Source organism: Pelobates fuscus, chromosome 6, assembly GCF_036172605.1.
Source record: "Pelobates fuscus isolate aPelFus1 chromosome 6, aPelFus1.pri, whole genome shotgun sequence".
NCBI classification, from domain to species: domain Eukaryota; kingdom Metazoa; phylum Chordata; class Amphibia; order Anura; family Pelobatidae; genus Pelobates; species Pelobates fuscus.
Genome location: NC_086322.1, coordinates 13,073,706 through 13,096,073, shown reverse-complemented (window position 1 = coordinate 13,096,073; position 22,368 = coordinate 13,073,706). Strand labels below are relative to the sequence as shown.

General features: G+C 44.0%; 1 protein-coding gene across 5 annotated transcripts in view; it reads left to right on the top strand.

The window, feature by feature from the left end:
• The first annotated feature begins 782 nt into the window (after positions 1–782).
• The window catches only part of LOC134614098 (PC-esterase domain-containing protein 1A-like), a 42,948-nt gene continuing 21,362 nt past the window's right edge, over positions 783–22,368 (top strand). The window contains exons 1-11 of one of the 5 annotated variants that reach the window (XM_063457527.1): positions 783–847; positions 6,580–6,657; positions 11,170–11,265; positions 17,721–17,800; positions 18,075–18,307; positions 18,449–18,596; positions 19,636–19,876; positions 20,293–20,376; positions 20,615–20,689; positions 21,066–21,137; positions 22,061–22,147. In XM_063457527.1, the coding sequence (XP_063313597.1) occupies positions 11,193–11,265; positions 17,721–17,800; positions 18,075–18,307; positions 18,449–18,596; positions 19,636–19,876; positions 20,293–20,376; positions 20,615–20,689; positions 21,066–21,137; positions 22,061–22,147 (1,093 nt within the window). In that variant the 5' untranslated portion in view covers positions 783–847; positions 6,580–6,657; positions 11,170–11,192. The remainder of the gene's footprint in view (positions 848–6,579; positions 6,658–11,169; positions 11,266–17,720; positions 17,801–18,074; positions 18,308–18,448; positions 18,597–19,635; positions 19,877–20,292; positions 20,377–20,614; positions 20,690–21,065; positions 21,138–22,060; positions 22,148–22,368) is intronic. The other 4 variants (XM_063457528.1, XM_063457530.1, XM_063457531.1 and 1 more) reach the window with 4 other exon arrangements.

The window sequence follows — 22,368 nt, the reverse complement described above, 5'->3', positions numbered from 1 at the left end:
TCTAATAAACTGGGTGGGTAGTCTCTAATAATCTGGGTGGGTAGTCTCTAATAATCTGGATAGTTCAGGGGGTGGTCTCTACTAATCTGGGTGGGTAGTTCAGGGGGTGGTCTCTAATAATCTGGGTGGGTAGTCTAATAATCTGGGTAGTTGAGGGGGTGGTCTCTAATAAACTGGGTGGGTAGTGTAGGGGGTGGTCTCTAATAAACTGGGTGGGTAGTTGAGGGGGTGGTCTCTAAAAATCTGGGTGGGTAGTTCAGGGGGTGGTCTCTAATAATCTGGGTGGGTAGTCTCTAATAATCTGGGTGGGTAGTTCAGGGGGTGGTCTCTAATAATCTGGGTAGTTGAGGGGGTGGTCTTTAATAATCTGGGTGGGTAGTTCAGGGGGTGGTCTCTAATAAACTGGGTGGGTAGTTGAGGGGGTGGGCTCTAATAATCTGGGTGGGTAGTTGAGGGGGTGGTCTCTAATAATCTGGGTGGGTAGTTGAGGGGGTGGTCTCTAATAAACTGGGTGGGTAGTTGATAATCTGGGTGGGTAGTTCAGGGGGTGGTCTCTAATAATCTGGGTGGGTAGTTCAGGGGGTGGTCTCTAATAATCTGGGTGGGTAGTTCAGGGGGTGGTCTCTAATAATCTGGGTGGGTAGTTCAGGGGGTGGTCTCTAATAAACTGGGTGGGTAGTTGAGGGGGTGGGCTCTAATAATCTGTGTGGGTAGTTCAGGGGGTGGTCTCTAATAATCTGTGTGGGTAGTTCAGGGGGTGGTCTCCTGTTCACTCTCTCCATGTGTCTGTAATTACCGGTATTTTAATGAAGGCAGAATCTCTGGCTGTGCTGAGCTCTGGCACTAGGTATGGGGGTAGGGGTTGGTCAGGTTCCCATATTGGGGTGTCATTAGATGGGGTGGGGGTTTCCATTCTCAACCTGGGATAAAAAGTTTTGCCTGAAAGTAAAGCTGCTGTTATATAATACCCCCCCCTGTACTCTGCACTCTGCACATTAACCCTGTAACACACCCTGCTGTGTGTCAATGTATCCAGATAGGGGGAGTGAGTGAGAGGGGGCAAATGTAATGGGGAGGGGGGAGTATTGGGGGGCTAATGTAACTGTGTAATCCCCCTTATGGCTGGAGGCTTTATTCACTAACCCAGGGATTGTGCTGGGTTAATTAGCTGCCTTAATATAAACCAGATTAACTCATTAATTCATTGTTAGATTCTTTATTACTTCCATGCAGGTAAAGCTGAACTGACTGCAATTACCCCAAATGGGAATGTGACAAGTGTGTGTGTGTGTACATATTATATTAAACTGTCAATCCCCCCATTGTAATATTGTACAGCGCTGTGGAATATGTTGGCTCCATGTATTCCAGTAATAATCATACACAAGCTGCTGCTGCTGCTGCTGCTGTAATTGTAACAAAATATATGGCACCTGCTTCTGGGAGCCATCTTGGAGGAGTTACATGTGATAATTCAGTTAAAGGATAATTGTCATCAAAAATGTTTAATATGTTAAAGTAATATTTTATTACAATATGCAATCTCCTAATTTCATTTTAATAAATACTGACCCTTTAGAAGTAATCACTTGCCCACTCCCCCATTCTGACCACCGTCTTTATGCCCTCAGGTGCAGTGCCCACAATAATGCACAGTCTCTGTCTGCGGCATTTTCTACCATTTTTAAAAGCAATGGATGACAGTAGATTAGTGGGCAATGGGTGGGCAAACAGACGATGTTTAAAGGAGACGCTCAGAAAAGGGGAGTGGGAAAGGGGGCACGTCCACAATTTCAATATAGATCCCTGTCGTGAGTTGTTTCTACCCAGGCACACAGCACATTACACTAGGGTGTGCACTCAGAAAATGTTAAACGTTGCTTTAAAAAAATACAGATTTAGCTAAGAGGTGTACAAAATACACGTTTGCTGTGATATCTACATGTTATACAGAGGCTCTCTTCAAAAACATGATAAACTAACCCCAATTCACACAAAGGACCGAGCTAAACAGACGGCAGAAAGGGCAGTTTGCCGCTAGGAACACCCACTGCGCACGGCTATAGGAAGAGGCAGTGCGTTGTGAGTCACACAATAGCATGTATTCGTGCAAAGTTGACTTGAAATTGCCCGAGAATGGGCTGACCGGAGACGCTTATCAGGATGTCAAGATAACCGTGTGGTCAAATAACTTTCATAAGAACAGGGGTGTCACGTTAATCTATAACAGCGGAAATGTATCGTAAACATCACATGACTTTTATCACATACAAACACAAATAGTTTAACTATCCATTAAAAACAAATGAAGATATCGTATTTTATGATATAACAATTACAGTTTAATAAATTGTAATGACAGTCCATTAGATCGTAAGCTTGTCGGGCCAGGGTCCTATTTAACAGTCTTATTCCTGTCAACATTTGTAATAGTTTCTAGTTTGCTGTTAAATTCTCCCTTCCATTTTTTAAAAAAAAATTTATCTAAAAAAAAAAAAAAAAAAATGTAAATTGTACAGCGATTATAGAATAGGTTAGCACTGTATAAATGCCGATAATAATAAGTGTAGGTTATCGATGTGTGTGTGTGTGTGTAGGTGAGTATCAAGATCTTGATAAAAGTCCTGGTGGTAGATCTGAAACATTGTCCATGTATAGCTTGGAGGAAAGACGAGACGGGGGGATATGATAGAAACATTTAAATACATAAAGGGAATCAACACAGTAAAGGAGGAGACTATATTTAAAAGAAGAAAAACTACCACAACAAGAGGACAGTCTTAAATTAGAGGGACAAAGGTTTAAAAATAATATCAGGAAGTATTACTTTACTGAGAGGGTAGTGGATGCATGGAATAGCCTTCCAGCTGAAGTGGTAGAGGTTAACACAGTAAAGGAGTTTAAGCATGCCTGGGATAGGCATAAGGCTATCCTAACTATAAGATAAGGCCAGGGACTAATTAAAGTATTTAGAAAACTGGGCAGACTAGATGGGCCGAATGGTTCTTATCTGCCGTCACATTCTCGGTTTCTATGTTTTTTTTTATAAAGAGGTGAATCTATTTATTTATTTTTCTGACAAAGTCCCTTGAGTGTACTCTGTTTGAAGAAATATATTAGACGGTTGGAGATTGCACCAGAGCATCCAGACCAGAATCCATGAGAATCATATCACGGTTTAGTAGATATACCCCCAATGTAAACATGCATGCATTTAATTAAGCATTTTAAATTTTTTTTCAATCTAGGTATATCTAAAAAACGCTTGTGAAACCTGCAGAACTCTTGTCTGCAGCCTTTGCAAGTCGCCCGCTTCTAATCCTGACCTGACTTTCTGTGCTAAATCACAGATTTCTCAAGACAGCTCAATGAGAAGTCTTTACAAGGCAGGTACTGCCTTCAGCTAACCAAAGCAGCCCCCCCCCCCTCCACACACACACGTAGACACACACACACACACACACACACACATGCAGACAAACAGACACACAGGTAGGCACATATACACACACACGTGCAAAATGTTTCCCTCTGTTTCCTACCTTTTAAGAGCAGGAGGGTGACTTTCCCTGGGGTCCAGTGGCTCAGGCTGATGGGAGTCAGAGTTCCCACTCTAATTCCCTCTTCGCTTCTTCCCGCACAGGCTCTGTGATTGAAGGGAGAAAGTGACCGGGGCAGTCACTTCCTCCCTGCACTCTGGTGTCATCAAAGGGGGCCCAGTCGCACTGTTAAAGCACCGCAGCGCTGACCAGGCCCCCTGCAATTTCATTTCAATTAGGTGGGCCACCCGATGGGCCCCTTAACTTTTTTTCTCAGGGGAAACATTGGTGTTCTTTCAGCCACTAGAGGTGCTTCCTGTGCTATAACCAAGTTAAACTCTGTTATAGTTGAAATGCAGGATTTGATTAGCACTGCACATGCGCACTAGTGTCCCAAGGCTCTCCTATGGGGAAACGTGCTTTAGTGAGATCATCAACATTGGTGATCTCAGCCAAAGGCGTTGGGCGTCAGCGAGGAAAGCAGCACAGTGACGGCAGTAAGGTAAGTCGTACTCCCCTAGATAAGCAGAAGGACATTATAGCGTTGGGAATACTTGTTTCTATTCCTAATAATATAGTGTTCCTTTAAATCAACAATCAGAATATCGAACATTTACAGGGAGTACGTGCCCCCGTGACTGTCAGCTGCTAGAGGTTTGAGGCACAATGTAAGGATCGCCATTTCTGGGAAATGACCATGTTTTATTTTACCTGGTTAAAGGGGCAGGATCTTTGCACCAAAACCACTTCATTAAAAAGTAGTGATTTTGGTGCATAAAGCGTTCAATTAGTGGCAATCTTGTAGAACGCTGGATGCAGTGGGATTATTTAGTGTGATTGTGCTGTCTTCTCTTGTAAATGTCTGCGATTTGCATATCATGGTTTATTTACTTCCTGCCCTCTAGACTTGGGTTTGAGAGTTGGTGACAGATTTCAGAAACGGTAAGCAGTGTATTACGGGGAAAGTATCCTATTCTGTATCTTTATATTAGGGTGTTTTGTAGGTACTACTTTGGAGTGCAACTCCCACTAATCTCAGGCAGACCAAGACACGTATGTCCCAGTTCTGCTCAGCTATGGGCCCCCCAAACTGCACAGGGAAGACCGGTGTATCATTGATGATGTCACCATGTACCGTGCAGTATTGGATTCTAAACTTGATTTCCCCATTGAAATGATGACAATAGAGAGAGGTTTGGTGTGTCCTGGTCTCTATGCTTTGATTAGAATTGATGTCCCTGTTGAGTATGGAGATTATCCGATTCCTTGTACCAGATTACAGCATGCTGTTTGCGTCCTCTGACTCTCGTTTTACAGCCCTGGCTGTGTATTTGTTTATGTGTAATAATGTCTTCAGCCTGCATTCCTGTGGCTACTTTGGTTTCTCTGTTTAACAGAATCCTCTATTCTGGCAGCTGGTGATGTTTATTTCCCTATCATGCATGCTGTCACCATGTGCTAGTGGAGGTATAATAAGAGAAAGTCTCTTTGCTGCCTATTGTTTGAGCAGAAATCGGATCATATTCTTAATTTAATGCAATACTGGCTGCGTGTACTGCGCGCTTCCCTTACTAACATGCTGGACAGGGGGGGCCGAGAGGAGACTGACTATATTGGTCACTTCTAAATATGGTGCTAACATGGAAAAGGGCGGGGTCACCAATGCAACTGGTTTCCATGGTGATCGCCCCACCTTGGGCACTTTAGACCACTTTTCAGAACACGACCCTTTTTATGTATAATCCCCCATGTCCGTCTCTCCAGCAAACTCTAATGCAGATTGCTGAGGGGTGTGAGATAAAATCTTTATGAAATGCTTATATTGACGATGTTTGAATTTCACTGAAATCCCGACCCAGTCTAGACATATAGTGAAACAAAGTAAGGGCCACATTGTCTCTGTATCTTTCCTACGACGGATTACCGCCGTCTAGAAGTGTCAATCCCTCAGCTGTCACCAGTGACGGGTGCAGGATATTGGCTCGTGTGAGAGTACAGCAGTGACGTTGGCTCCTGTCGCTGAAGCACCATGAGCTGAAAATGTCCCGCCGGAAGATGGTGGCGCCCGCGAGGGACAAGTGCAGGTAAGTAGAACTCCCACGGCCACCGACAGTGATGTCACTGTCGGGGGTCTTTGCAAATTCTGCAATTCAGAGCAGCACTCCGAAGGCAGCCTGTGTGAGGGATTATATGTGTGTTTGGGATTTATTGACGGAATTGCAAAACTGAGGCGAGCTCTGAGTTGCTGGAGAGCATCTTCAGACCAGCTATGTATGCCTTACACTTTGCAATTAGCGTAACTGCTAAGATTAGACAACAGACCCCTCTGTGTCCTATTCACCAGCTGGAATGACAAGTGCAAATCTGATGTTCTAGCTGCAGTGGAACAAAATGCATGTGTTCTATTTCTAGTATCATGTTTACATATAATAAAGTTCTGCCTACACGTCTTTTGGAAATGTTTTAGACCAGGGGTAGTCAACCTTTTAATACCTACCGCCCATTTTTGTGTCTTTGTTGATGGTAAAATTTCTTTACCGCCCACTGGTGCTGCAGTAACTCTATATATTCTTTTATTTTTTTTTGTGCAAATATATATATATATATATATATTTTTACATTTTAGCTTTTTATTTCTACTTTATGCATGAAATGGTAAACGTTATAATGTTTTTAACTTTTTATAAAGTTAAATGTGAAAACAATAAAGTAAATTGAAATGACCTTCTAACTGATGATTGATAAGATGCTTGAGGCTGATGCTGCGAGACTAAATATTTGATATCTGGTTTTATTTTCATCAGCAACAAACAAAGGTCTCCCCTTTCCTATCCCCCCCCCCCCTATTTGTGTGTGTGAGGGGGCAGTGTATTTGTGAAAGAGATGGGGGGGAGGAGAGTTAGGAAGGCGTTTCTCAATGTCTTAGTTTTATGCGAGAAAACATTGTTTGTTGTTTTAATATGAACATTTCGATCCATTAAAGCAGTCCCCGTGGCACACCAACAATCCGGGATTGATATATTTCCCTTTTTTATTCCAGTGGAGATTCTGACAAAACCTGGACTGTTGGTGGTACGTGAAGGCAGATTTGAGAACCACTGCATTAACACGGGTGATGGTGAGTTTGTGCTACGTTCATTGTGATCAGTAAAGCTGGTTTCTGACCTACGAGGGTCTGACGCTGGACGTACAGGTCCAGATTACGACTAAACACTGCTGGGATGGGCCCCTTCTATGGATGTTCATGGAGCAGAGGCCAGGTTCAGATTGTGCTGAAAAAGTGATTTATTAAAAAAATGTAACACCCCTTTTTCCCTCGCCATTTCTGGCCTCATCTCCATTGCTGAGGTCATCAATCTTGATCTCGGCAATACCATACTTTCGCACAGGAAAGCAATGGGGGGGGGGGCTATTGCACAGGTACCATTCAGGATCTCCTCCTACAGATACATTGAATCAATGTATCTCTATGGAGAATGTTCCTCGCCTCCATGAAGAGCGTGGAGACGCTGAACGTAGGGACCACACACTGTGCAGCACTGACCCAGGAAGCATCTCTAGTGGCCGTCTGAGTGCCTTTTCTCTGACAAAAAGGGACACCTTTATTTTTATTAGGTTGTGGCCATGAGCAGGACTATTCTGTGACATTTTAGGTGTTTTACTAATAATTTAGAAGAAGTACAATGTTTATTATTTACACAGACTGATTCCTAAACACATTTATTGTAGTTTAAAGACACATTACTGGGAGTATTATTGCTGTGGAGCTCTGTTATACACTCAGACACATTACTGGGAGTATTATTGCTATGGAGCTCTGTTATACACTCACATTACTGGGAGTATTATTGCTATGGAGCTCTGTTATACACTCACATTACTGGGAGTATTATTGCTGGGGAGCTCTGTTATACACTCACATTAGTGGGAGTATTATTGCTGTGGGGCTCTGTTATACACTTAGACACATTACTGGGAGTATTATTGCTGTGGAGCTCTGTTATACATTCAGACACATTACTGTGAGTATTATTGCTGTGGAGCTCGGTTATACACTTAGACACATTACTGGGAGTATTATTGCTGTGGGGCTCTGTTATACACTCAGACACATTACTGGGAGTATTATTGCTGTGGAGCTCTGTTATACACTCAGACACATTACTGTGAGTATTATTGCTGTGGGGCTCTGTTATACACTCAGACGCATTACTGTGAGTATTATTGCTGTGGAGCTCTGTTATACACTCAGACACATTACTGTGAGTATTATTGCTGTGGAGCTCGGTTATACACTCAGTCACATTACTGGGAGTATTATTGCTGTGGAGCTCTGTTATACACTCAGACACATTACTGTGAGTATTATTGCTGTGGAGCTCTGTTATACACTCAGACACATTACTGGGAGTATTATTGCTGTGGAGCTCTGTTATACACTCAGACACATTACTGGGAGTGTTATTGCTGTGGAGCTCTGTTATACACTCAGACACATTACTGTGAGTATTATTGCTGTGGAGCTCTGTGATACACTCAGACACATTACTGTGAGTATTATTGCTGTGGAGCTCTGTGATACACTCAGACACATTACTGGGAGTATTATTGCTGTGGGGCTCTGTTATACACTCAGACACATTACTGGGAGTATTATTGCTGTGGAGCTCTGTTATACACCCAGACACATTACTGGGAGTATTATTGCTGTGGAGCTCTGTTATACACCAATGACACATTACTGGGAGTATTATTACTGTGGGGCTCTGTTATACACTCACACACACCAACAATATGGAGTTCCTAGAAAAGAGGGATTTGGGCCCAAAAATAAGGACTGCCCCTCTTAAATAGGGAAACTTGGGAGGTATGCTAATTCTCCCCTCAAACCCACACTCTACAGACCTAATTCCCTGACCCACAACACACATACACACTACAACCCTAATCACCCCTACACTACAGCTCCAGTCCCCCCCCCACACAAACTACATCTATACGCCCCCAGCCACACACACACAGTACATCTATATCCTTCTTACACACACACTATTGATTCCCCAACAAATGATGTCCCTTTTTCTCCCCACACTACAGCCCTTAACCCCCCCCAAACACACACACACACACACACTATTGCTCCAACCCCATACACAATATAGCTCTACGCCACCATCAACCACCTACCCCACACACACACACACACAATGCAGTAAACAGTCCCATCTACTCACAGCAAGCAGCCTAGTGAGAGGTGCAGTTAGGAAAGTGGGTTTGAGGAGCTAGGAGGATATATCCGGCTCTGGGTACACTGGGTTACTGCTGGTCGCCTGCTGATAACGGTCTCAGTGTGAGGAGAGGAGCAGTCAGTAAGAGATAACAGTCTGATCTTGTTACAGAGTTGGTACAATATCGAGAGTTAGTACTACATTGCTCATAACGTTGTATGGGGAGGGTTAGTACTAAGTTGCTCATACTGTTGTATGGGGTAGGGTTAGTATTACGTTGCTCATATCGTTGTATGGGGGAGGGTTAGTACTACGTTGCTCATATCGTTGTATGGGGAGGGTTAGTACTACATTGCTCATAACGTTGTATGGGGGAGGGTTAGTACTACGTTGCTCATATCGTTGTATGGGGAGGGTTAGTACTACATTGCTCATAACGTTGTATGGGGAGGGTTAGTACTAAGTTGCTCATATCGTTGTATGGGGGAGGGTTAGTACTACGTTGCTCATAACGTTGTATTTGGGAGGGTTAGTACTACGTTGCTCATATCGTTGTATGGGGGAGGGTTAGTACTACGTTGCTCATATCGTTGTATGGGGAGGGTTAGTACTAAGTTGCCCATATCGTTGTATGGGGAGGGTTAGTACTACGTTGCTCATATCATTGTATGGGGGAGGGTTAGTACTACATTGCTCATATCGTTGTATGGGGAGAGTGAGTGTTACGTTGCTCATATCGTTGTATGGGGGAGGGTTAGTACTACGTTGCTCATATCGTTGTATGGGGGAGGGTTAGTACTACGTTGCTCATATCGTTGTATGGGGAGCGTTAGTACTACGTTGCTCATATCGTTGTATGGGGAGGGTTAGTACTACGTGGCTCATATCGTTGTATGGGGAGGGTTAGTACTACGTTGCTCATAACGTTGTATGGGGAGGGTTAGTACTACGTTGCTCATATCGTTGTATGAGGGAGGGTTAGTACTACTTTGCTCATATCGTTGTATGGGGGAGGGTTAGTACTACGTGGCTCATATCGTTGTATGGGGGAGGGTTAATACTACGTTGCTCATATCGTTGTATGGGGAGGGTTAGTACTACGTTGCTCATATCGTTGTATGAGGGAGGGTTAGTACTACGTTGCTCATATCATTGTATGGGGAGGGTTAGTACTACGTGGCTCATATCGTTGTATGGGGGAGGGTTAATACTACGTTGCTCATATCGTTGTATGGGGAGGGTTAGTACTACGTTGCTCATATCGTTGTATGAGGGAGGGTTAGTACTACGTTGCTCATATCATTGTATGGGGAGGGTTAGTACTACGTTGCTCATATCGTTGTATGGGGGAGGGTTAGTACTACTTTGCTCATATCGTTGTATGGGGAGAGTGAGTGTTACGTTGCTCATATCGTTGTATGGGGAGGGTTAGTACTACGTGGCTCATATCGTTGTATGGGGGAGGGTTAGTACTACGTTGCTCATATCGTTGTATGGGGGAGGGTTAGTACTACGTTGCTCATATCGTTGTATGGGGAGCGTTAGTACTACGTTGCTCATATCGTTGTATGGGGAGGGTTAGTACTACGTGGCTCATATCGTTGTATGGGGAGGGTTAGTACTACGTGGCTCATATCGTTGTATGGGGAGGGTTAGTACTACGTTGCTCATAACGTTGTATGGGGAGGGTTAGTACTACGTTGCTCATATCGTTGTATGAGGGAGGGTTAGTACTACTTTGCTCATATCGTTGTATGGGGGAGGGTTAGTACTACGTGGCTCATATCGTTGTATGGGGGAGGGTTAATACTACGTTGCTCATATCGTTGTATGGGGAGGGTTAGTACTACGTTGCTCATATCGTTGTATGAGGGAGGGTTAGTACTACGTTGCTCATATCATTGTATGGGGAGGGTTAGTACTACTTTGCTCATATCGTTGTATGGGGGAGGGTTAGTACTACTTTGCTCATATCGTTGTATGGGGGAGGGTTAGTACTACTTTGCTCATATCGTTGTATGGGGGAGGGTTAGTACTACATTGCTCATAACGTTGTATGGGGAGGGTTAGTACTACGTTGCTCATATCATTGTATGGGGAGGGTTAGTACTACGTTGCTCATATCGTTGTATGGGGGAGAGTTAAAGACTGATTTTAAAATGTAGCATTTGACTTTTTCTTAATTATTTTGTCCCTGTGGGTTGACAATTATATACATGACCTTTTTTACCCACACTATGGCTGTCACTAGCCCCACTTACTGCTGCGTGGATGCCAAACACTCTCCTTAGAGAGCTACAGCACATTTTTATTCCTAACACTCTGTTTTTTTTACCATTGTGACCCAAAGTCTTCTAATTTAGATATGCCAAAGATTATCAATTATTTTTATTTCCCCACAGTTTTGAAACACAATTAAGGAGCCATGACTGTGTTCACTACTGAGGAAGTACAACAGCTGCTTCACAACAAGTTTGTGGTGATTTTGGGAGACTCCAGTAAGTAGCTCATCCTAGAACTGAAAACTCCACATTGTATGCTAAGTAATCATAGTTTGCGGACTGTGTCGGTGTCTGTTTGCGGACTGTGTCGGTGTCTGTTTGCGGACTGTGTCAGTGTCTGTTTGCGGACGGTGTCTGTTTGCGGACGGTGTCTGTTTGCGGACGGTGTCTGTTTGCGGACGGTGTCGGTGTCTGTTTGCGGACGGTGTCGGTGTCTGTTTGCGGACTGTGTCGGTGTCTGTTTGCGGACTGTGTCGGTGTCTGTTTGCGGACTGTGTCGGTGTCTGTTTGCGGACGGTGTCGGTGGATGGTGTCTGTCTGCTGACAGTGTCTGTGGATGGTGTCTGTTTGCTGACAGTGTTGTGGACGATGTCGGTTTGTGACTGGTATTGATGATAGAATGAGACTGCATTGAGTAAGTTAGACTATGAGGTAAAGTGGCTGCTACTGGGACTGATGGTGTAACGAGTCTGAGTGTTTGTGAAAGGCAGCTTATATTTCGCAATGATTAATCTCACGATATCATTGATATGCTTGCATTTTTATATTTGACATCCGTAATGATAGGCAGAGGACAGCCTTTCATTAAAGGAACAATAATGCCTTAGGAATACAAACCTGTATTCCCAGCGTTATAGTGTCTCTGGTTATATCGGTGCACCCTGCCCCCCCAATTTGTGAGTCTTTGTCAGCTGAATAAAAATAACCATGTTTGTTACTGTGTCCTACAATGAACAGACTCCTATGTGTTCACATGAATTCCTCCCACTCTCGTGCTTCCTTCTTTATCATAGCTAGGCAGATAGACCGTGTGTGCTCCAGGCTCAAGATGTTCTTGGAAGATTTCCTCCTGCTTTCTAGGACTGGTGTCGACCTTGCAGTTATCGTGTTTGTTTTTTGCTGACACATGACTTATCTGTGACTCTGCTTTGTTTGGTTTATGTGAATTTCTCTCTCTCCCTGACGTTCTATGCTGTGTTTCCTTAAAGGGACACTATAGGCACCAGAACCAGCACCGCTTGATGAAGTGGCTCTGATGCCTATAGCCTGTCTCGGCAGGCTTTTGGCTGTGAATGCTGTCTCGGCAGGCTGTTGGCTGTGAATGCTGTCTCGGCAGGCTGTTGGCTGTGAATGCTGTCTCGGCAGGCTTTTGGCTGTGGATGCTGTCTCGGCAGGCTTTTGGCTGTGAATGCTGTGTTGGCAGGCTTTTGGCTGTGAATGCTGTCTCGGCAGGCTTTTGGCTGTGAATGCTGTCTCGGCAGGCTTTTGGCTGTGAATGCTGTCTCGGCAGGCTTTTGGCTGTGAATGCTGTCTCGGCAGGCTTTTGGCTGTGAATGCTGTCTCGGCAGGCTTTTGACTGTGAATGCTGTCTCGGCAGGCTTTTGGCTGTGAATGCTGTCTCGGCAGGCTTTTGGCTGTGAATGCTGTCTCGGCAGGCTTTTGACTGTGAATGCTGTCTCGGCAGGCTTTTGGCTGTGAATGCTGTCTCGGCAGGCTTTTGGCTGTGAATGCTGTCTCGGCAGGCTTTTGGCTGTGAATGCTGTCTCGGCAGGCTTTTGGCTGTGAATGCTGTCTCGGCAGGCTTTTGGCTGTGAATGCTGTCTTTTCAGATAAAACGCAGTGTTTTACATTGCTGCCTAGAAACACCTCTAGCTGCAGTCACTCAGATGGCCACTAAAGGTGGTTCCTAGTTCAATGCTGCACTTAACCTGCGCCATAACCTCCCAATGCTTTCCTATGGGAAAGTATTGGATTGGCAGAGATCATCAAGGCCGTCTTAGCAACTGAGAAAAGGAAAGTTTTAAATACCTTTTCACTGCAATCTGAGGGGGGCAGGGGGCTAAACAGCCACTCCAGCACTATAGTGTTAGGAATACATCTTTGTGTTTGTAGTGTTCCTTTTAAAAGCTGGAACAGATCATTAAGGAGCTATAGAAGCTCCTCTGGCACTTTTTGTTTTGTCTGCGTCCTGTCTGTGTCCTTCAAAGATTTTGTTTTGTTTTTACCACTTGTAGTTATGAGAAAAAAGGCTAATACTAACTAAACCGTTAATACAAGGGAGGTGGAATAGACAGGCAATAAACGTCTAGGCCAGAGAATACCAGATCCAATACATTATGAATTTGCAATTAAAAGACTTTGATTAACGAGCCTTAGTTTTAGAATAATTTTTGCTTCGTTTTCCCCAAAAGTCTAAACGTAAAGGAAATGCTTAATATTTACTGCAGCTATGACCTGACTAACGAGCTGAGGGGAACGGAAAAGAGGGCAGAAAGGGGGTGGGAGTGGTCACTTGGCAAATGGGGGGACAGTCACAAGAGAGGGCCTAAACAGGAGGTAAAAAAACAATGACAGGAGGATGAAAAGAAGGAGAGCAGATAAAAAAACACAAAGGGAGACTAGTCAACACCTTTGTAACGGACCGTTTCACTTACAAGAGGATAAAACCCAGTTTAGTCGATAATCCCCTTTCCAGATGCCCAGGCAGCTACTGCAAACACCATTCTCCCGACTGGAACCACACGAACACTGGATCCGAGAAACCTTTTAAATTCTCCCAAGCATATGAATGCTGTAGACCAGTGGTAGTCAACCTTTTTCTAACTACCGCCCACTAATGCATCTTTTTGGTTGAAAAATTTCCCTTACCGCCCACCAGTTTTCACGCAAGTGCGGAATGTTTTTCGAAAGGAGCGTGTACGTTCATTTATCTTTTTATTTCCAATTAATGCATGTTTATAATGTTTTTAACTTTATAAAGTTTAATGAGAAAACAATAAAGTAAATTGAAATTACCTTTACTAGTGATTAATGAGATCCTTGAGGTTGATGATGCAAGACTAAATATTTGATATCTGGTTCGATTTTCTTAAGGAACAAACAAAGGTCTCCTCTTTCGGTGATATTCAGACGACTTCTCTGTTTGCGCATAATAGGATTTCTCATCTGTGCGTCATCTCCCCTCTTATCCCTCCTCAATTCCCCTCCCCACCTTTTTTTCCCCCCCCTTTTTTAACCTTCCTTATAGAAATGCCCAGAAGGAAGGCTGAGCTAGGTATCCCAGTATAACAGATTGGCACACAGGGCCGCCATCAGGGCATGACAACCGTGACAATTGTCACGGGCCTGGCGGCCCTGGGGGCCCCACGTGTATCAGCGGAACTGCCGCCGGTGCATCTGCACCGGGGCCCACACGCTTATGGGGCCCATCAGGTGTCCCAAGCATTTAGGGCCACCAAATGGGCCCTATTATCTTCAGGGGCCCGGTCAGCGCGACCGGGCCCCTTTAAAAAAAAAAATGCAGCCGGAAGCAAGTGCTGCTGGGAGGAAGTGACGTCCGGTCACTTCCTCCCAGTTTACTCCGCGCGGGAAGGAGGAGAGAAAGGCCGCGAGGAGAGGCAGCCGACTCGCATCATCCCCAGCCTCCCTCCTGCGACGATAAGGGGAGAGGAGGGTGGCTGAAAATGAGGTGTATGTGTGTATGCCAGTGTGTGTGTATGCCAGTGTGTGTGTGTGCCAGTGTGTGTGTATGCCAGTGTATGTGTATGCCAGTGTGTGTATGTATGTATGCCAGTGTATGTGTATGCCAGTGTATGTGTGTGTGTATGTATGCCAGTGTATGTGTGTGTGTATGTATGCCAGTGTATGTGTATATGCCAGTGTATGTCAGTGTATGCGTATGCACTGTGTGTATGCCAGTGTGTATGCATGTGTGTATGTCTGTTTCAGTATTTGTATCTGTTAGTGTGTGTGTGTGTATTCGGAGGCGGGCTTGAAGGGGGGCCAAGAACATGAGCTGTGTTAGGGGCCCCAAAATTTCTGATGGCGGCCCTGCTGGCATACATACATACATACATACATACAGACAGGCACACATACATACAGACAGGCACACATACATACAGACAGGCACACACACATACAGACAGACACAAGAAACATATACATACAAAGACAAGACACACATACATACACACATATATACAGACAGACACACGACACATACACAGACACACACACAAGACATACATACAAAAACAAGACACACACACAGACACACACACAAGACATACATACAAAAACAAGACACATATATACAGACACACACACACAAGACATACATACAAACACAAGACATACATACAAAAACAAGACACATATATACAGACACATACAAAGACACATACACACACAAGACATACATACAAAAACAAGACACACATACAGACACACACAAGACATACATACAAAGACACATACACAAACAAACACACATTATATTTAAGTCACCCTCCTGTTTCCTACCTTTAAGGTGCAGGAGGGTGACTTTCCCTGGGGTCCAGTGGTGGCTCAGGTGGATGGGAGTCAGAGTTCCCACTCTGACTCCCTCCTCTTCCTTCCTCCCGCGCGGGCTCTCAGTATGCTGGGAGGAGTGACCGGGGAATCACTTCCTCCCAGCAGAGATGATGTCATCACAGGGGGCCGGTCGCGCTGTTAAAGCGCCCAGCGCTGACCGGGCCCCCTCACAATCCACATCCATCGGGTGGCCCTGACAGCATGGGCCACCCGATGGACCCCTCTATATGCGGCCCCGGCGGATTGCCGCCGGGGCCGCAAGTGGTGATGGCGGTACCCGATCGCAGGGGTACCGCCGGCTCACACCCGCCCGCCCGCTCACCCAATCCATAAAAAAATGTGAAAATCCCTACCGCCCACCTGGAATCCCGAAACGCCCACTAGTGGGCGGTAGGGACCAGGTTGACGACCCATGCTGTAGACCATTGAATAGGAACCATACGAATAGGCTTGTACTCCTAGCAGTCAACTGGAACAGCATGCAATAAATCCTTCCCCCCAATAATGAGACGACACATCACTTCGAGGGTAAAACAGGAACTCTGGACTGGTACACCCAGCCTGGCTTTTATTACCATTGTACACGTACAGGCCACACCCAGGGGGAGGCATAAAATAACCAGTCAGATACATGGTACAACCCACACATCCCCTCCCCTCAGATAACCAGTTAACATAATTATACAGCCAGGAAAACTACAGTTTTTATACATGTGCTATAACTTTAAATCCATACATCCAATCTTCCTAAAAACTGCATATTTAGAATCAGCACACTTTAAACATACACCCTTCCAAAAACCAGACAGTGGATCAAAAGTTAGCTGGAGGTCCCTTTATGACCGACCGCAAGCACAATTTCCTGCCCAAAACAGTTCCATAGATTTGGGCTGTGCGGTCAGTCAATTTCATGCGGAAAAACGACCAAGTCCCATTTCGAACGGGACTTAGTCTCTGGAGCTGAAAAACGAAGTGTAGGAGAAGGTAAGGGTCAGCGGTGTTCGGCAAAATGTGTAGCCGATTTCAGTTCCACAGAATCTTTAGCATACACCGCTGACCGCATTCGAATGACCTAAGATGGCCGCCGCCACGTGTTCGGCTGTCGAATGGCGGCCACCCAGCGCTCGGCAATTAACCTGCAGTAACCTCACAGCCTGGGAGGTAAATTGCCTGCACACTTTAACTTCTGGGTGGTCCACCTGTGTGGTACTTGGTTCAGTAAGCCCTATTTACTGAACCAAGTGGGAGAAAGCCAGGAACAAGTTATTTTACAGGTCTGGGGACATAGTCTTAAAGGAGCATTGTTCACCACAGTTATAAGATGTCCCCAGACGGTTCTTAAAGGGCCATACACACCCAATAAAAGTCCATACGTTTTCAGGGGCCATAGTCTTAAAGGGTATTGTTACCCAAAGTCTCAATATGTCCCCAGACAGTTCTTAAAGGGCCAGCAGCGGTACAATAAAATACCATTCCCTGTGCTTAAAGGGCCAGCAGTCGCACAATAAAATACAATATGCCCCAAATAACCCAGGGGCCATAGTCAGCAGGTAAGAGGCTAGCAAACAGGCTTCTCCAGGGCCCAGTGGCGAGGTTGGTTTCGCCACAACCTTCAAAGTCCAACACCTTCAAAGCTGGAGGTAATCTTTGGTAGTGTTCGTATTTTCATCTTTCTGTTTGAGGGTCTGTACTGTTCATTAAAACTATAGGTTAAACAAGACTACCAGATAATTAAATACCACGTATTAGGTATAACTGCAGAATTCATTTTAAATCAGTTTTTTATTTATTTATTTTTCAAAACGATTTGGTGACTTTCCTTTAAAACTGCTGCATGAGTCCCTGAGAAGCTTGTTCGTGATTGTGATTATGAAACGCGTGGGTCCTAAAGAACATCTGTGGATGCGTTCCTCGTGGCCCACTGTAGGCTATACAAAATTAGCCTCTACGTTTTCATTTGCTCAGAAATTGTGCGTGACCAAGCAGCCTACATATAGACATTGACCATGGCATTGTCTTGTTGTCAAAATGTGCATTTTTATAATTCTAACAAACATTGAACTTGGCCCGATTTCACTTATTCCTTCTTCTTACAGTTCAAAGGTCCGTGTACAAAGATCTGGTGACCTTTCTGCAGCATGAGAAGTATCTCACCGAGTCGCAGCTAAAACGCAAGGTGAGAACTTTGTTTCCTTCCTAGGGCTTTTTCTGATTATGGAAACCTCAAATTAGTTTGTATCATGCATATTTAGTTTTCTAATAAAAGCTTGTTGTTTTTAGAGTGTTTTAAAATCCGGTGCATGTATCTGAATTACATTGTGTAATTATGCAGATACAAAATGACAATTGTTGGACACGGACCAATCTTTTAGCAGGATCAGAATCTTTATGGCTCTTGAGCATGAGGTGGAAATGTATCCCGTGTGAAATTGTAAACCTTTTCTCTTTAGGGCGAGATGACCTTTGAAAATGATGCATTGATAGAAGGGGGTAATTTGAATGAGATGCACAATGGTGTAGACTACCGGGAAGTTCGTCAATACCGCACAGGGCACCATCTTGTACGTTTCTACTTCTTAACTCGGGTTTACTCAACATACTTGGAGAGCATCCTGTCTGACTTTAAGGCTGGACCTCAGCCGGATGTGGTCATTATTAACTCCTGCTTCTGGGATCTCACCAGGTGAGACCTCTTCATTGTATATTCAAGTTGGCTTTTTTTCTTTTAAGAAAACACGCCATAGTTTGTAAAACCAGCAATATGGTTTGTAAAATCAATGGTCATGTGTGTGTTGTGGTGTTTTTGTTGTTTTTTTTTCCGCAGGTACAACTTTGCACAGATGGAAGACTATAAGTCCAATCTACAGATGCTCTTCTGTCGGCTGAATGAAGTTCTGAGTCCAGAGTGTCTCATCCTGTGGAATATGACCATGCCTGTGGGATATAAAGCCAATGATATACCAGAGGTGATGGTGAGTTTTTATTTTTATTTTTTTAACCTTGTTTTTATTCATGTGGGGTTCTCAACTTTTGAGTTGCACCACAACATTTCATTGTCTAATCTACCTATGTTTAGAACTGTATTAGAATGTAATAGAAGGGGAATACACATACAAGGCAGTTTCACATAAAATGGAGGTCCCTGGTGCTGGCTCGCCCATTAAGCCCCGAAGTCTGTGATCCAGCGCTGAATCTCTCTGCCCGCTGTCCTTCCATTAGCTGAAAAGTGCTGCTGATTGACTGAGAGCGGTCAGCTGTGGCTCCAGTTACAAAAACAGCTTGAGAAAATGTGTTGTTATGGTGCCTAAACTGTCCTTTTTTACAACTTTTATTGTGTGTGTGTGTGTGTGTGTGTGCGGCTTTAACTCTCAGATAAATGCCTTTATGGATCTGCTTTGCTAAGCACACATTGACCATGATCAATATTAGTAGGGTGGCCTTCACTAACTGTTTCAGACAAACCAGTACGTGGGGTCATCTGCCGTAACCATGCTCCAGCCATCGTCATGGGTGGGTGGTGCTTTCTAACCATCCCTGCAAGGGTTCAATATATGATCCACACTAAGCACACTGTCACCGTTTGAGGGATTAATAGGTGGTCTTCCCTAGCCACATATATCTGGATCCGTTTAAAGGGACACTGCAGACATCTAACGTGCTTCCTTCTCCCCCCTTTCTGCTATATCCTGGTTGTTTTGCTCTGCGACATTACACAATTGCCCCGGGCGCCTATCCTGCGAATACTTGTCATTGATCTTTATTGGGAAGGCTGTAATTGGTTATAAGGGGAGAGCTTGCAAAGGCTGCTTACAACAAATCTGCAGCATTATTAACTTTACTTTTTTATTGTATTAAATGCATTTATTGGGGGCAGAACACACACACACACTTTAGTATATGTGTATGTATATCATTTATATTTTTTAATATGGCAGTGGAGTGTCTCTTTAATGTTCCTGAATTCCCTTGTGCTTGATCTGTAATCCAGCTGGTTACTCCGTTTTATTGCAGTATGGGAAGCATAATCTGAGGTGGGATGTTGTTGAAGGCAACTTCTACAGTGCCAGCCTGGCCAATTTTCACCAGATCGACGTACTGGACATGCACTATCATTTCCGGCTTGACCTGCCGTCGCGATGCAGAGACGCCATTCACTGGAACCAGCTAGCACATCGTAAATACACCCAGATTCTGCTCTCTCACATTGCACACGCCTGGGGGGTGGAGATTTCCACGAAGAAACACATTGCAGGTAAGGATCTGTGAAGTGTCCATCCACATCGCTCCTTGGGCATCGTGTTCACTCATATTTTCCTAGTAGTCACATGAAGAGCCGACACTGCTGCCCCTCGTCTTGCCCTTTCTGAGTAATAGCATGACTATTACATCTCAAGGTTAATGGAATTGCATGTTGGAGGCATTCCTGTTCAATTTAGATGAGGACTTTTGTATATTTAATCCTCCAAGCTGCTCATTCGATTAAAAAGGATTCACAGTGTGACACAAAAGTGTCTTTCGGTTGCGAGCCAAACACTTTAAATTCTGCTCCTACGGCCTGACCTTTTGACACATTTGATTTATGCTTTCTGCAAGTAGACTTTGGGGAGCTAATTTCACTAGTTCATACCTTGATAAGCTCAACACCTTCCACCCAACATTTCATCCTAGGTTACAACAACCAGACTGTCCCAGCTCGTGTGGTCAAATGGCGAGGAAACCATGCGTGTCCTTTCAGGCAGCATCAAATCCAGGGTGACTATCGCTGTGTGCCAATTTCACCCAGTATGAGGCTTTCCATGTCTGGTGCAGGGTTTTGTGACACGTTGGCAGAGGGATCAGGCCTCACTTTTTGGTGTTTACTAGCGTTTTATATAAAGACGGATTCTGATTCTCAGCTTCGTTCAAACCCTGAAATTGAGGAGGGGTTTCTGGAAAAGGGAGAACCTGGTTCTGATGGTTTTTATATTTTCCTATGCACTTCCTTTTACAGAGATGCAGCACCCATGGGAAGCACCTTGCCCAAGCTATCAGGATTTTGGAGGAGGATCGAATTACTTTGAATGTGGTGAGTGGTGTCCTTTTAATACTGCTCAGTACAGCGAAATTATGTTTTAGTTCTCAACTGATAAATATAAAAGGGAATAGCAGTTCTTGAAGCTGCAGCTTTATTTGTTTGTCTAGCTTAGTGTTTAATGCTTGGGGGGAGTGGGGGGGACAAAACACGTAGCTTGAAGCTTTGATAAGATTAGTGTGATGCATTACTTGGCACCCAGAATGCCGTGACGTGTTGCTGCAGTACAACAATCAATATAAGGTTTAGTATCTTTACTTTTATCTTATTATCCACCAAATGTGCCATAGGCTACATTTGTGTAAAAAAAAAAAAGGAATCAAAGGTCAATAAAATAAAAGAAATGACCCAATGGGGTTTTGTATTGTAGAAAACGGCCCCCAGTCAGGAGTATTTCACCCTGGATATGCCGGTTTTGAAGATCAGCTGAGTGATGCTCATTGTAAGTAATAAAACATCCAGTCCTTTGTTAATTCCCAGGTAAGACTGACTCCCATGAACATGCAGTAGAGAATGTTCCAGGTTATTATTTTATTTATTTTAACATTACTTTTGTTCTTTCAAACCTTTATCCTGGACTTACACACACAAATAAGTCCTGCGCTCAGACTCCCACTACTCCTGTGCGGCAGCAATGGCCATAGCTCACAGCCCTAATACAAACAATAAAAAACAAATAAAAGAGTTAACTGTGCGCTACCACAAATCCCTGTGCATTTTTAAACAAATGGAGTTTTTTTTGTTTCACTCCAATGGCCACGTCAAGGCAAATGGGCAAGCTTTATCCTGGACTCATTTTTTTTTCTTCACAGTCTTCGTGGTGCTGTTTAGATATGTCCTCTAACAAACTCCGAGGACAAGAACAGATGTATTTACTTTTGAGACCATGTGACGCTTTAATTGCACAATAGCACCAGAGTGCTTATAGCAGGTGTGCAGCAACTGGGGGAAATCCTTATTCAACCATTAATTGTTTGTGTTTTGAGTTTTTCTTTGTGAGTTTTACGTTTTACTGTGACAAAATAAAACCTATATTTGCACCTTGCAATTGTTAGGTATGTTGTGTACCAATTAAATCCATACCAATTCTAGGTTATAACAGAGGGTAGGAAAGCTTCCATGGAGGGTAAATGCTTATGCAAGATACTGCACCTGGAATATCCCATAAATCTCATGGTTTGCGTATGTCAGCATGTAGGTAATCTCTTATTAGGGTGTCTTCCTTTTCTAAAGTCATGGAGACCAACATTGTAATAGACCATGTAGTTGGGAGGCGCTCTTAAAACATTGAAGTAGAAAGCGTTCCTTCGATTGTGTGTTCCTCTGTGCCAACATGTGTTATGTGAAATTTTCATTTCTTTACAGATTCCTTTATTTCCGATAATGTCCTGCTCAATGGCAGAGCGATGCCTGGATACCTAAGGTTTGATGGGGAAAGTCGTGATGGACCTGGTGGGTTCTCTTTGAATTGTGCCAGGAACCATAGGTCTTCCTGGTGAAATGCTTTATGGGTTGTATGAACCCTTCACCATGCCTAGCTTTTTGAGAGTTGCCCCAACAAATTATTGATGTGGACCTATTTGCTTTTTTTAGATATCTGTAGTGCTTTCACCTTGGCTTCACTAGGTTTGTAATTTGTTTGATGTTTAAATTAAGGAACCCTAGGTTGGATT